General features: G+C 38.8%; 1 protein-coding gene across 13 annotated transcripts in view; it reads left to right on the top strand.

The window, feature by feature from the left end:
* KIF1B (kinesin family member 1B) overlaps positions 1-14,923 on the top strand; it is a 148,025-nt gene that overhangs the window by 46,498 nt on the left and 86,604 nt on the right. For 6 of the 13 annotated variants that reach the window (XM_027110228.1, XM_027110235.1, XM_027110230.1 and 3 more), the window contains 6 exons: positions 2,630-2,707; positions 3,555-3,620; positions 8,530-8,605; positions 12,591-12,669; positions 13,445-13,587; positions 14,662-14,703. In XM_027110228.1, the coding sequence (XP_026966029.1) occupies positions 2,630-2,707; positions 3,555-3,620; positions 8,530-8,605; positions 12,591-12,669; positions 13,445-13,587; positions 14,662-14,703 (484 nt within the window). Of the gene's footprint in view, positions 1-2,629; positions 2,708-3,554; positions 3,621-4,330; positions 4,349-6,106; positions 7,482-8,529; positions 8,606-12,590; positions 12,670-13,444; positions 13,588-14,661; positions 14,704-14,923 lie in introns of those variants that run through there. The other 7 variants (XM_027110237.1, XM_027110236.1, XM_027110233.1 and 4 more) reach the window with 3 other exon arrangements.

Genomic DNA, 14,923 nt, shown 5'->3' with positions numbered 1-14,923 from the left:
CTGGCACAGAGTAGCCACTCAATAAATGTTAATTTTATTGTTATTACTATTAATAATAGACTTACGTTGATTTCTACTCTGCCTACATTCCCAAGTAGCACGCAGCTGGATTTTTAAATCTGAAGTTAGATTTATTGTCCTGGCTGTTATAAAAGATCTTGCCTTATAAACTGAGTACTTTGTGATGCTGATATCACTAAAAACTAAAATCAGCTTTTAGTTGGTGACTTGTTTGTTCATTTTAGCTGAAGATTATTTTTCAAAATACACTCTTCATATAGGTGATCAAATAACTTGACACTGCCTAGCCAGAGCTTCTATATCAATGTCATTTAGTAGTCAGTATTTGTCTGAATGGCACCAAGGAACATGCTATGTGAAAGAAGTTTTTCTTTTCTTCCCTGGTGTTAAATCTACAAAAATAATGACATTAACCCGTAACCACAGCTTCCTCGATAATCTGATCTGGATACTTTTCTGTAAACTTTAAAAAATTTTTTTAAACAACTTTATTGAGGTGTTATTGAAGTGCAACAAACAACACATATTTAGAGTATAAAATTGGATCAGATATATATACAGTAGTCCCACCCTTTACCTGCCGGAGGTAACATTCCAAGACCTGCAGTGAATGCCTGAAACTGCAGATAGTATCAAAACCTTATATATACTGTTTTTTTCCCATACATTTATATTTAGGATAAAGTTTAATTTATAAATTAGGCACAGTAAGAGATTAATGACAATAATAAAATAGAACAATTACAATAATATACTGTGATATTGATATGTGAATGTAGTCTCTCTCACTCTCAGAATATCTTATTGTAAAAATTTAGTGCCTTTTCCATCTTAACTAAGCAGTTATCACACACTGTGGCCATGACTTTTGCAGCCTGAAGCGCAACAGCAAAACTAGCATGAATTTCTTTTTCCCTCTTCACAATTTCATGAATAGAAGATTCATTGTTACCGTAGATATGAGCAACCTCAGCATACACTTAAAGGAAGCACTTTACGGCTTCTCTTTGGCATATCCGAATTACCAGCATTACTACTCTTGCACTTTGGGGCCATTATTAAGTAAAATAAGGGTCACTTGAACACCAGCACTGTGATACAACAATTGGTCTGGTAACTGAGCCAGCTACTAAGTGACTAAGGACTGGGATATGCTGGACAAAGGGATGATCACATCCCAGGCATGGACTGGGATAGAGCGAGATTTTATCATGCTGCTTAGAATGACACACAATTTAAAACCTGTGAATTGTTCATTTCTGGAATTTTCCATTTAATATTTTCTGACTGCCGTTGACCATAGGTAACTGAAACGGTGGATAAGGGGGGACTACCTGTGCACCTGTAAAACCAGTACCACAATTCAGATAATGAAAATTTCTATTACTCCCAAAAGTTGCCTTATGCCCCTTCGTAATCTCTTCCACTCTCATCCTCAGGCAATCCCTGATTTGATTTCTGTCACTATAGATTAGTTAACACTCTCCAGAATTTTGTATAAATAGAATCATATAGTACGTACTATTTTCTGCCAGCTTCTTTCAGCTTAGCATAATGATCTAGAGATTCATCTGTATTGTTGTGTGTATCCATAGTTCACTCATTTTCATTGCTAATCAGTATTCCATTGTATAGATAGATCACAGTTTGCACATTACCTCATCTATTGATGGTCATTTAAATGAACAGTTTTTGGTCATTACAGATGAAGATGCCATGAACATTTGTATACAGGTCTTTGTGTGCATACTTGTTTTTTGTTTCTCTTGGTAAATGCCTAGGAGTAGGGGACTTCCCTGGTGGTCCAGTGGTTAAGAATCCATGCTTCTACTGCAGGGGGTGCGGGTTCAATCCCTGGTCGGCGAACTAAGATCCTGTATGCCACACGGTGTGGCCAAAAAAAACAGAATTAAAAAAAAAAAGAATAAAAAACAACAACAAAAGATACCTAGGAGTAGGATGGTTGAGTCTTACGGTAGGTGTACATTTAGTTTCTTAAGAATCTGCCAAACTGCTTTCAAAAGTGATTGTAAAATGGTACATTCCCATCAGCAGTGTGTGAGAGTTCCAGTTGTTAGAAGCTTCATTTTTAATATGCCATTTAATGGGTTAATGAGTTTTTTACATTTTTATGACATATCATTTTAAAATGTGTTTATCCTAAAATTACTTCTTTTAAACCAAGATAATTGACATGAAATTTTTTTGCATGCTCCTTATTTTTTTTATTTTTTATTTTTTTGCGGTACGCAGGCCTCTCACTGTTGTGGCCTCTCCCGTTGCGGAGCACGGGCTCCGGATGCGCAGGCTCAGCGGCCATGGCTCACGGGCCCAGCCAGTCCGCGGCATGTGGGACCCTCCCGGACCGGGGCACGAACCCGTGTCCCCTGCATCGGCAGGCAGACTCTCAATCACTGTGCCACCAGGGAAGCCCCTGCATGCTCTTTAAATTGACTATAGTATGTTTGTCTTCTTATGCCACGTGTGAGGTCTAATTAATATTTTTAGTGTTCTCTATGACTTAATCTTTTAATTTCTTGCCTCTAAATGTTTTCTACTTCTACCTTGCTTATTTTTTAATTGCCCCAGTGTTATTGTTCTTTACCAGGTCAGTAAAATCAGCTTGGTGGATCTAGCGGGAAGTGAACGAGCTGATTCAACTGGTGCCAAAGGGACTCGATTAAAGGTATTTATCTTACCAAATAGCCTAGTCAATAAATGTTCTTTGGGAATTCCCTGGTGGTCCAGTGGTTAGGACTCCTCGCTTTCACTGCTGAGGGCACGGGTTCAATTCCTGGTCGGGGAATTAAGGTCCCGTAAGCTGTACAGCGCGGCCAAAAAAAAAAGATTCTATAACACAGGTCAGCAAACTATGGCCAGTAGGCCAAATCCAGCCCACTGCCTGTTTTTGTAAATAAAATTTTATTGGGACACAGCTACATCTATTTGTGTATTGTCTGTGGCTGCTTTCGTGCTATAGTGATAGGGTTGAGAAATTGCAGCAGAGACCACATGGCCCACAAAACATTTTACAGAAAAAATTTTCTGTCTTCTGATCTGTAACTTCAATGCAAAGATATGTTACATGATAATAGTTAAGGTGGACTTCATGGTCAAGGTGAAAATTGAATTGTATTTTGAGGAACAGTCAGAATTTGGTTAGATGGAAGTAAGAGACAGTAATGGGAAAAGAATACACAAGATCTAGATGTGAGAACAAGCATGGAGTTTTCTAGAGATATGTTTTCTAGAGATAAACTCATGTCATTGAGTTGTCGGAAGAAGGCTACATCTGTAAGTTTTTGGAGCATGGACATCTTGACGATACTTCAGGTCTATGAGTTAGGCATGTGGTCCTGGCATGTCAACAAGTGGAGAGGAGTAAAGATTGAGGGTTAAAGGAGGTTTTTAGAACTTGTGGTCATAAATAAACAAATAATGCTAGCATATGGTTAATTGTATTTTATGTGTTATATATGATGTGGCAATAGTAGAAATTATCATAATTCTTTTATGTTTGGTGTTGATTTCAGGAAGGAGCAAATATTAATAAGTCTCTTACAACTCTGGGTAAAGTCATTTCAGCCTTGGCAGAGGTGGTAAGTGTTATACTTCATTGCATGAGAAAATTTGTTCAACACATGTACTTGACGATATTTTATGGTGGCTTATGAAGGATGTTCTCTTGGTCCTTTTATATAATCTTGCCTTTCTCCTTTTAAAGCTTTTCAGATAAGATACTGGGTATAACACACTTTGACTTTGTACTGAAAATAAAAGTGATTAAGGAGAATGAAAGTAAATGTAGATCTGTAAAGGCTAGAATTAAAACTAGGTCTTTGCAAAGACCTAAGGTTTGACTATTTGAGCCTTATTTTATATCTCTCATAAAAACCAAGTATAGCATTTATTACATATTCTTTTCTATATGATCTTTTCTAGATAGGATACTGTACATTTTAGAAGATTTTGAGCAATTGGCCTTGGTGAATGCTGTTGATTTGTGGGCCAATAATATACTTTTTAAAATAGTGTTATTTTTTCTTATTCCTTAGCTGTGGAACACTAAAGCTGAGACAATTTTTGTATAAGGGGCTTCATTATTTAGGTTAGAAGCTAAGGAACTACTAGGTACTGTATGCTTTAATTTAGTTTAGTACCTCATTTGAATCCCTAAAAAGAATTAAGTGTTTTCTTGCTTGTCTCTGAGGAGTCATATTCAATTTGTGACTTAAAATTTAAACAAAATATTTTCTATTTGGAGGCTTATCCTGTGTTTTCATTCTCTTTTAAATGCTTTCATCTGTAGGATAATTGCACCAGCAAGGTATGGTGGGGCTTGGTAGAAACGAACTAGCTGTATAATCAGTTGTGATGATTTTAAATCCTCAGCAGGATATATGGAGGCCTAAGTAGGAATGGGACCTTCAAAAAACTTTTTGTTATTTATTTTCTAGCTCTGGAATTTAGAATTACTGTTTAGGGTGACCATGAATCATGAGACTACACACCAAAATTAATTTAGGGAACATGATGTGCTTTGGAGAATGAATAAGGGAACAAGAGAGAAATTTGAGGATGCTTCTATATTGTGTTATCTTATGGTGCTTCTCCTAGCGATCTATAAGATTGTCACTTGAAGAAGTCGCCTATAAACCTCTTAAAGAGCAATCAAAGAAATTTCATATGGGTACCATTCTAAAACATGGCTGGGGGGCTTCCCTGGCGGCGCAGTGGTTGAGAGTCCGCCTGCCCATGCAGGGGACACGGGTTCATGCCCCGGTCCGGGAAGATCCCACATGCCACGGAGCGGCTAGGCCCGTGAGCCATGGCTGCTGAGCCTGCGCATCCGGAGCCTGTGTTCCGCAATGGGAGAGGCCACAACAGTGAGAGACCCATGTACCGCAAAAAACAAACAAACAAACAAAAAAACAGCTGGCTTCTTGAAATTATTGGTATATATTTTTTAAACCTCTTTGTATTATCTTGTTTCCTACCGTGGAAAGTCATGGATTATTTAATCATTAAAAAAATTTTTTTCTACGTTTGATTATACGTAAAGTGAAGGCTCTAGAATCAAGTTAAATTTCTAACTGTATCTACAAAACACATTATTTGCATCCTTATTAATCCAGATACAATAGATTTTTCTTTTCCTTAAATTCTACACAGATATTCTAAAATTTATTACTACTCTTTAGCATAAATAATAGAGCACTTTAACAGTTTGTTCTGAATCACAAGAGTAACATCAGGGATAGAGGCGGTGTCTGCATTGAAATATTTTTAAATGTATAGATTTGTGTATTCTCTACTTCTACAAAAATATTAATAAAACATAATGCTCTTTTTCTGTTTTTTCTTTTTAGTTTTATTTTATTTTTTTGCTGCATTGGGTCTTCATTGCTTCACGCGGGCTTTCTCTAGCTGCGGCGAGCGGGGGCTACTCTTCATTGCAGTGCGTGGGCTTCTCATTGCAGTGGCTTCTCTTGTTGCAGAGCACGGGCTCTAGGCGCATGGGCTTAAGTAGTTGTGACTCGTGGGCTCTAGAGTGCAGGCTCAGTAGTTGTGGTGCACGGGCTTAGGTGCTCCGCGGCATGTGGGATCCTCCCTGGCCAGGGCTCGAACCCGTGTCCCCTGCATTGGCAGGCGGATTCGTAACCTCTGTGCCACCAGAAGCCCCTGTTTTCTGTTTTTTATTTTTGTAAAGCTGCCTTAGATTAAGACATCTCTCTCTTATTTGATACTATACATGTGTGGATATTCTTCACATATCTAATCTGGGTTCCAGAACAGTGAAGACTTAAAATTTAGTGATTATTCTAACTTGTCCATTTGCTTATCTGTTCACACCCATATCAACCAGAAGAAGAGTCCTAGTTTTCTATGTATTTCCCACACTGCTCTGTGCCACAAAATTTTGCAAATGATTTTTTTTTTTTTGCGGTACGCGGGCCTCTCACTGTTGTGGCCTCTCCCGTTGCGGAACACAGGCTCCGGATGCGCAGGCTCAGAGGCCATGGCTCACGGGCCTAGCCGCTCCGCGGCATGTGGGATCTTCCCGGACCAGGGCACGAACCTGCATCCCCTGCATCGGCAGGCGGACTCTCAACCACTGCGCCACCAGGGAAGCCCGCAAATGATTTTTTTATAATCAGTTTTATAAAACCCAGTTTAGTACTTTGTATCTGTGTCATAAACTGTAATAGATCAGAAATAAATTTTAGTTTTTATGTAACAGGCATGAATTTTGGTGAATTAAGATGTATTATTATTTCCGCTGAGGGGAGAAACAGGATTATTACCATCCATACTTAGTAGTATTTCTTTTTAGAGAGGTTAATGATCTAAGTAAAGCTTTTTATGTAAATACTGAAAAAACTTATTTTGAAAACATTATGGATGTGAGAACAGGAGATTAATTTGTATGAGAGCAAATAGAGAAGAAATGGCTAAAATTCTGCGGTATTTTCAAGTGGAAAAGATTGAAGTTCTATTTATGCTTCTTCATTTAACTACTTCTTAATTTAGTCTAATTGACGGAAGTGAAAATAGAACATTTTAGAATCTGACACTGCTTATTTTTACAGTACTGTTGGCAGTCACTGTAACTGGCATACTTTAAATCTTGCAGCATTTTCAGTACTAAGCACAGGCAAAGTGGAGCGTTTAGGTGCAGTGGGGAACGGAAAGGATAAACTGAGGTTTCAGGCCCCAAGAATTTTATAGTGGAATGAAAGTCACACTCGGCTGTGAATGACTGAGATGGTTAATTCTCGCTAAAGGTCTGTGTAATTTAGAAATAGCACCTGCTGTGGAAAATGACTTTGTAATTGGTGGAACGTATGTCTGTGGTTGGAGTGGGATGAGATGTAGGGGACATATATGATGAGATGGAATTCAAGTGCCAACTTGCCTACTTCCTTTCCTCCTCAACAAACCAGAGTCAGCTACTTAGTACTATTTTTCTGAGTACCCATGCTTTAGCACGAAGTAGATCATCCTTAGTTTAATGTAACCTCAGATTATACCAGGAATGGATTATAAAACTGCCTATTACTGGGGAAATGTTGATCAGTGAACTCTGGCTTTCCCCTTAGTAGCTTCTTTTTTTTTTTAACGTCTTTACTGGAGTATAATTGCTTTACAGAATTGTGTTAGTTTCTGCTGTATAACAAAGTGAATCAGCTGTATGTATACATATATCCCCATATCCCCTCCCTCTTGCGTCTCCCTCCTACCCTCCCTTTCCCATCCCGCTAGGTCCCCTTAGTAGCTTCTTAAACTGTCAGGACATAGTAGTCAGCCAGCAGATATTGGAGTAGCTATTATACACAAAGCATTTGCATTGTTTTTTACTTTCAGAGGATGTAATTTCCTCCATTTCAGCACTGGCTTCGCGTTGGTGCTTTTTGCTTTATCCTGTGATAATGAGAAGGGACATGGAGAGAGCAGTACAAGTAAACTATTTTTTTTTTAATTTTTATTGGAGTATAGTTGATTTACAGTGTTACATTAGTTTCAGGTGTACAGCAAACAAGTAAACTCTTGATAAATATAGAAACTTTATCTTGCAGTCTTTTTAAATCTCCAGATTAGCAAATTACATCACTTTCTTAGACCTTTTCACTTTGAGTACGAATTCTAATCGTTGGATTTATTTTGAACATAATTTCCTTTTAAAGAAACCAAATGTGTATTAATATACAAGAGTTACTAGATATGCAATATCCCACTTGCTGATTTGGTGGTTGGCCAAGTAAATTCATTAACTAAATGAGTTGTTCCTACACATCCAACCTGGAACACACAGGATTCATTCTTGACCCTCTGCAAAAGTAAAAATTATTATTTGAGGATTGGGTATTAGATGATATTAAGGAATTACTGTTAATTTTGCTAAGTGTGAGAATGGTCTTATAGTTACTTTTTCTTTTTTATAAAGTCCTTCTCTGTTAGAGATATGTACCTGAAGTATATTTAGGTAGAATGTTGGATTTGCCTTAGAGCCCTACACGAGACAGGGTAGATAATAGTATTGTACTGGTGTTAAATTTCCTGAATTTGGTCCTTGAACTGTGACTGTGTAAGAGAATGTCCTTATCTGCTGAAGTGTTTAGGGATAAAAGGGCATGGGGTCTGCAGTTTCCTCCAAAACGATTCAGGAAGAAAAAATGTAGAAAAGTGTTTGAGTGATAATTGAAAAGTGATTGGCAAAAAATTGATAATGGTTGGAGCTGCATGATGGATATGTGGTAGCTCATTATGCTACTCTCCAAACTGCTGTGTATGTTGTAAATTTTTAAAAATAAAATATAAAAAAATTATTTATTGGATGAGCTTTGGGTATTGTGAAGAACTGAAGCTGTGAGTGTTAAATTTCAACAGTGATGACATCCTACTGTAATTTAATTTACTTGGGAATTTTAGACTGGTTTGCCTTTTGTGTGAATTATTCCTCTCTAACAACGCTAAGAGAAGCTAAGGCCATTTCTTTCTGTTTAATAGAGTAAGAAGAAGAAGAAAACTGATTTTATTCCGTACAGAGATTCTGTACTTACTTGGCTCCTTCGAGAAAATCTAGGTATGTTGATCCACCAGTGTGTGGATCTTTTTAAAGCTGTTTACTGATTATGTTTTGTGGTTAATTGTCCTGTATGTCTGTTTTTTGAGAAGAAAAATCTCTATTACTAACTTAAGTGCTCTTTCCTTTTTTCGTTTTTCTCTTGATTCAAGCTGGTTGGATTTGCTCACCTTAATTTAATTTAATTTAATTTTTTGGTTTTTTTTTCCTACTGGTTTTATTGAGATATAATTGACATACAGCACTGTATAAGTTTAAGGCATACAGCATAATGATTTGACTTACATACATCATGAAATGATTATCACAGTAAGTTTAGTGAACATCCATCATCTCATATAGATTAAACAAATTAAAGAGATAGAAAAAAATTTTTCTTGTGATGAGAACTCTTAGGATTTACTCTCTTAACTTTCATTTATAACATAGTGCAGTGTTAATTATATTTATCATGTTGTACATTACATTCCTAGTACTTATTTATCTTATAACTGGAAGTTTGTACTACCTTTGGACCACCTTCATCTAATTTCCCCTCTGCCCTACCCCCTGCCTCTGGTAACCACAAATCTGACCTCTTTTTCTGTGAGTTTGTTTGTTTATTTGTTTTTGAAGTATAGTTGACCTACAGCACTATGTTAGTTCCTATTACACAATGTGATTTGGTATTTCTATACATTTCAAACTGATCATCACACAAGTCTAGTTATGATATGTTATCATACAGAGAGATTATTGTAGTTATTGACTGTATTTCCCACACTGTACATAGCAATCTATATATATGGATTATTGTAAATTACTGATCTCTTAAGTTCATGCATTTTAACAACTCAGCCTTTTTACCGCCCCCCCCGCACCCTCCCCCACCAGCCTCACGTTTAATGTTTTGGCATCATATTTTACATCACTTAGTTTGTGTATCCCTTAATTACTTATTGAGGATATAGATGATTTTACTACTTTCATCTGTTAACCTTCCTACTTGCTTTATACATGGCTTTACTACCTTTACTGTATATTTGGCTTTACCAATGAGATTTTTCCTTTTGTAGTTTTCATGTTTTTTAGTTGTGGCCTTTTCTTTTTTACTTAGAGAAGTCCCTTTAACATTTCTTGTAAAACTGGTTTGGTGGTGCTGAACTCCTTTAGCTTTTGCTTATCTGTAAAACTTTTGATACCTCCGTCAAATCTGAATGAAAGCCTTGCCAGGTAGAGTATTATTGGTTACAGGTTTTTCCTTTTCATCATTTAAAATATATCATGCCACTCTATTCTGGAGAGTTTCTGCTGAAAAGTCAGCTGATAGCCTTATGGGAATTCCCTTGTAGTAACTTGTTGCTTTTCCCTTGCTGCTTTTAACATTCTCTCTTTATCTTTAATTTTTGCCATTTTAATTATAATGTGTCTTGGAGTGGTCCTCTCTGGGTTGATCCTGTTTGAGACTCTCTGTGCTTCCTGGACCTGGGTGTCTTTTTCCTTTCCCAGGTTAGGGAAGTTTTCATCTATTAATAATTTCAAATATGTTCTCTCCCTCTTTTCCTCGTGCAGCCCCTGTCGTGTCATGTTAGTATACTTGACGTTGTACCAGAGGTCTCTTAAAGTGTCCTCATTTCTTTTTATTCGTTTTTCTGTTCAGCTTTAGTAATTTCCACTATTCCATCTTCCAGCTCACCGATCCATTCCTCTGTATCATCTTATCTGTTGATTCCTTCTAGTGTATTTGTCATTTCAGTTATCTTATTCTTCATCTTTTTCTGGTTCTTCTTTATATTTTCTAACTCTTGTTAAAAACTTCTGACTTCTCACTCTGTTGATTCAGTCTTCTCCCGAGTTCTTTGAACATCTTTACAATCATTACCTTGAACTTTCTATTGGGTAGATTGCCTGTTTCCACTTAGTTGTTCTGGGGTTTTATCTTGTTCCTTTGTTTTGAACATATTTCTCTGTTGCCTCATTTTGCCTAGTTTGCTGTTTTTATTTGTGTATCCGGTAGGTTGGTTATGTGTCCTGACCTTGGAGAAGTGGCCTTTTGTAGGAGACGTCCTGTGCATTCCAGCAATGCACTTCCCTCTGGTCACCAGAGCTATATGCTCTAGGGGTGCCTCCTATTTGGGCTGCGAGGGTCCTTCTCTTGTGGCAGGCTGACTACTGTGGGAAGTCTGGTAGGCGTGGCTGACCCCCGGTCCAGTTGGTTTCCAGGCCCTGCCTTGTGTGGAGGCTGCCAAACATTGGTGGGTGGGGCTGGGTTCTGGAGTGGGTGGTTACAGGGCTGGGGGTCCTGGATCTGTTGTCGATTTGCTGGTGGGTAGGGCCAGTTCCTGACAGGGCTGGCTGCAGAGCCTGGAGTGTCCTAAAGCTGGTGTTGGCAATGCTGGTGAGTGGGGCTGGATCCTGGGGCAGCTGGCTGAAGGGTCCAAGGTGTCTCAGAGCTGGTATCGGCCTGGTCGCAGGTGGGACTGGAGCCCAGGGCATTCTGGGGCTAGTGCCAGCTCACTGATGGACAGAGCTGGGTTCCCAGGTCTCTGGCTGCAGGGCCCTGAGGGTCTTAAAGCTGATGTTGGCCTGCTGGTGGGCAGGGTTGGGGCCCAGGGGATTCTGAGGCTGGTGCTGGCCCACTGGTGGGTGGAGCTGGGTCCCAGGGTCCCTGGGGCTAGTGCCAGTGCGCTGGTGTGCGGGTCAGGGTCTTGGGCCCTCTGGTAGACAGGGCTGGGTCCCGGAGTGGCTGTGGGTTCTGCGGGTCTTAAGGCAGCAGACCTGCTCGTGGGCAGGGCCAGTCCTAGCACTAATAAGCTAGAGGGAGAATTCCAAAATGGGATTTGCCTGTACCAGTGTCCTTGTGATAGAACGAGCTCCCAAAATTGGCTGCTGCCAGTGTCTGTGTCTGTGTCCCCAGGGTGCACTTCTGCCTCTTGTCCTCCAAGATCAGCATGTGGGTCTGACCCAGGCTCCTTTCAGATTACTGCTTCTGCCCTGGGTCCTGGAGCGGGTGAGACTTTGTGTGTGCCCTTTAAGAGTGGAGTCTCTGTTTTCCACAGCCTTCTGGCTGTTCCAAAAGTAAGCCCTGCTGGGCTTCAAAGCCAAACGTTCTGGGGGCTCATCTTCCTGGTGCAGTAGCCTGATGGGGGGCTCAGGCCCCTTGCTCTTTGGGGAGAACCTCTGCAATTGTAATTATCCTCCCATTTGTGGGTCGCCCACCCAGGGCTGTGGGTCTTAACTATCCCACATCTCTGCCCCTCCTACCTGTCTCGTGATTCCTTCCTTAGTTGGAGAAGGTCTTTTCTGCTAGTCTTCTGTTTTTTCTCATCAGTAGCTGCTCTGTAAACAGTTGTAATTTTGGTGTGCCTGTGGGAGGAGGGAGCTCAGGGTCTTCCTGCTCCGCCATCTTGGCTACTTCCCTGGATTTGCTCACCTTTAAGTCGGGGTTTGCTCCCAAATCTCGTTTACTTCAGGACATGAACTGTGAAGTAGTTGTTTATGTGACCACACGCACCTGCTTCAAACTGTTGTTTCTTCTTCCTTTTTGAAAACCCCATGCTCCTTTGATGCACATAATTAGATATTACCAACCCTTACTCCTCTTTGTTGATGTTTTCCGGCCTTTTTGCCCTTCATTCACTGTTCCTGTAGCCCCTTTCCCTCATTCTTAATGAGAAGGAGGTAGTGATTAGCTGTGTCACATGTTGATGATAGAAGGAGTAGCTGAGAATGGCCTGTTGTGCTGTCCATGTTGCCAGTGACTTTGACATCACTAAGAATGGCCTTGGTGGAGTGTCTGAGATCTTAATGGGAGTGGTAAGAGGGAAACTGGACACAGTACATCCAGATGCTAAGATGTGCATATAACAGTGCCTGGCGTGGGGGCAGTCCAAAAATCTGTTGATTAAATCTTGGGATCTGGGATTGTGCTGTCTGATTTGACACATTCAATGAAAGTTTTTCTAAAATGAGTATGGTTTGAGATAATTATGATTCATCTTTTTAGGTGGCAATTCTCGGACTGCAATGGTTGCTGCTCTGAGCCCAGCAGATATCAACTATGATGAAACTTTGAGCACTCTGAGGTACTCCAGTTTGATTTCAATAGCTAAACAGAACACAGTGCTACCATAAGTCATCTTGTTACGCCATGGATTTTCATATGCTATGTGGGTAGTCGCTTGAGTAACCAATGATCCATCCCTCTCATAACAGGGGAAACATGGGGGAAAATGATTTTTATTATAATAGAGCTTACCTGTTTATAGTTTTCAGTTTCTTTGAGAAAGGCAGGAACTTTTTCATAGGAAAGATATTAAATTTGCTCTGGTGAGATTTTTGGATAACTTTTAGATAATAGTAGAAATTTCTTACAATATTTATTTCTGTAAAAAGAAGTGTCCCCTTCTCATGTTTGTCATTATAGAAATGCTCACATCATAAAAAGTAACAAAGTTATGAGTACATGTAATATTTTAAAAATTACTGACAGAATGTTTACTAGTAGGGTAGTCTTATATATGAATAGGTTCCATTACTTTAATCTAGAACTTTCAACTCTTGTCTCATTAAAGACATTTTTGATATAATGGAAGAAACACTATATGGTCTAATAAATTAGTTTTGAGTCCTCTCTTTGATATTTATTTCCTTTGTGATCTTGGGGAAATCACTTAAATTCATTGGAGACTTTTTCCTCATCTTTATAAGGTACTGTAAAGCTTTCTACAAATGTATTATTATTAAGGCTCATAAAATGTGTAAATACTCAAGCTGTTTGATTTAGAAATAATGGTATGTTACTTATGAGAAGTAGAGCATTTGAGGAATGGCAAAAATGTGTTTTCTTTTTGGATCTAGATATGCAGATCGTGCAAAACAAATTAAATGCAATGCTGTTATCAATGAGGACCCCAATGCCAAACTGGTTCGTGAATTAAAGGAAGAGGTGACACGGCTGAAGGACCTTCTTCGTGCTCAGGGGTTGGGAGATATTATTGATAGTAAGTGAATTAAGGATCAACGCAAAATCTATTCCTTTCCTCTCGAGGGCTCTTAAACTTAGAGTTAAGGAGCTTGAGGCAGCTAGATGGTAAAGCAAGAGGTTTTTGTTTGTTCTTAACTTCTTAAAAAGCCCATTGAGAGTAGTTCCCTGGTGGCTTAGTGGTTAGGATTTGGGGCTTTCACTGCCATGGCCTGGTTTAATCCCTGGTTGGGGGACAGATCCCGCAAGACCTGTGGCCAAAAAAAAAAAAAAAAGAAAACTCATTGAAAATGATCTTAGAATTCCTTTATGTACCATGTACCAGCGTATCTGTTTGAACTCATGAAATTACTTCTTAAAACGTAATATATCATTATTTGTATTTTTATTAGATTTCTGTTTTAGATCAGCAGTGAAGTTTATTTGGAATGTTAAGTTTATTCTCACTGAGAAATTAACCACTTCATAAAACTGTTAACTTAAAATTTTTGTTTTTGTGTTATGGGTTTCTCTAGATTAATGTAGTAGTAATATATATGTAAGAAACCCACTATTCCAGTCACCTTTCAGATAAGATTTACCTTTGAGTGGTTTCCCCCCTACAAAATGATTGAATGCCCCCCAACTCACTCCTTATGAACTTATGAAGGGGAAAATAACCAATTCCTGTCAAGTTCAAGAATTAGACTTCTAGAGAGTCTTACAATGTTGTCTTAAATTGAATCTTTTTTAACCTCAGTGATCTGCCTACATAATGTCTAATCAGAAGTTCTCCTAAGTGAGTTAACTAGATCATTCAGGTAGAATAGTATATGGGTTTATTTAATAAAGCATATTTTTATTTTTTGAGTGTCAGATTAATATTATAGTGTTTACAATTCTAATAAGATTTTCAAGGCCTCTTCTAGTTTAGCTCTTCTTACTGATTAGCACCTGAGTTTAAATGAATACGTACAGTTTGTAAAATGATAATATATTATTCTAAGTGTCAATTTTTTCACCTTCCCAAGTGCCAAATACTGCTCTGTTCCCTCTGTCATTGCTGAACCTGAACTTTGACCCTTTTTGTATTTTCCCTCTTGCTTACCTTCAGCTGATCCATTGATCGATGATTACTCTGGAAGTGGAGGCAAATGTGTGTATTTCATGTACTGGGTGTTTCCAGCACTCTGACTTGCTAATCTGCCTCTGCTGGATCAGCCTTAAAATGAGCTTTGCATGCCAGCCATCCTAACAGAGAAATCCCAGACAGAGCATACTGTAGATTCAGAAATGTTCCTATTTTTGCCCTTTTCCATTAGCAAAGCAAGTTTTGCTGGATTTCAGTTTGTGGCTTGAATAAAGTTGAGAGGCTT

This window comes from Aethalodelphis obliquidens, unplaced genomic scaffold (genome assembly GCF_003676395.1).
Source record: "Aethalodelphis obliquidens isolate GAN/ISIS:26980383/991018 unplaced genomic scaffold, ASM367639v1 scaffold9, whole genome shotgun sequence".
Classification (NCBI taxonomy): Eukaryota; Metazoa; Chordata; class Mammalia; order Artiodactyla; family Delphinidae; genus Aethalodelphis; species Aethalodelphis obliquidens.
This window is presented reverse-complemented; position numbering and strand designations above follow the sequence as displayed.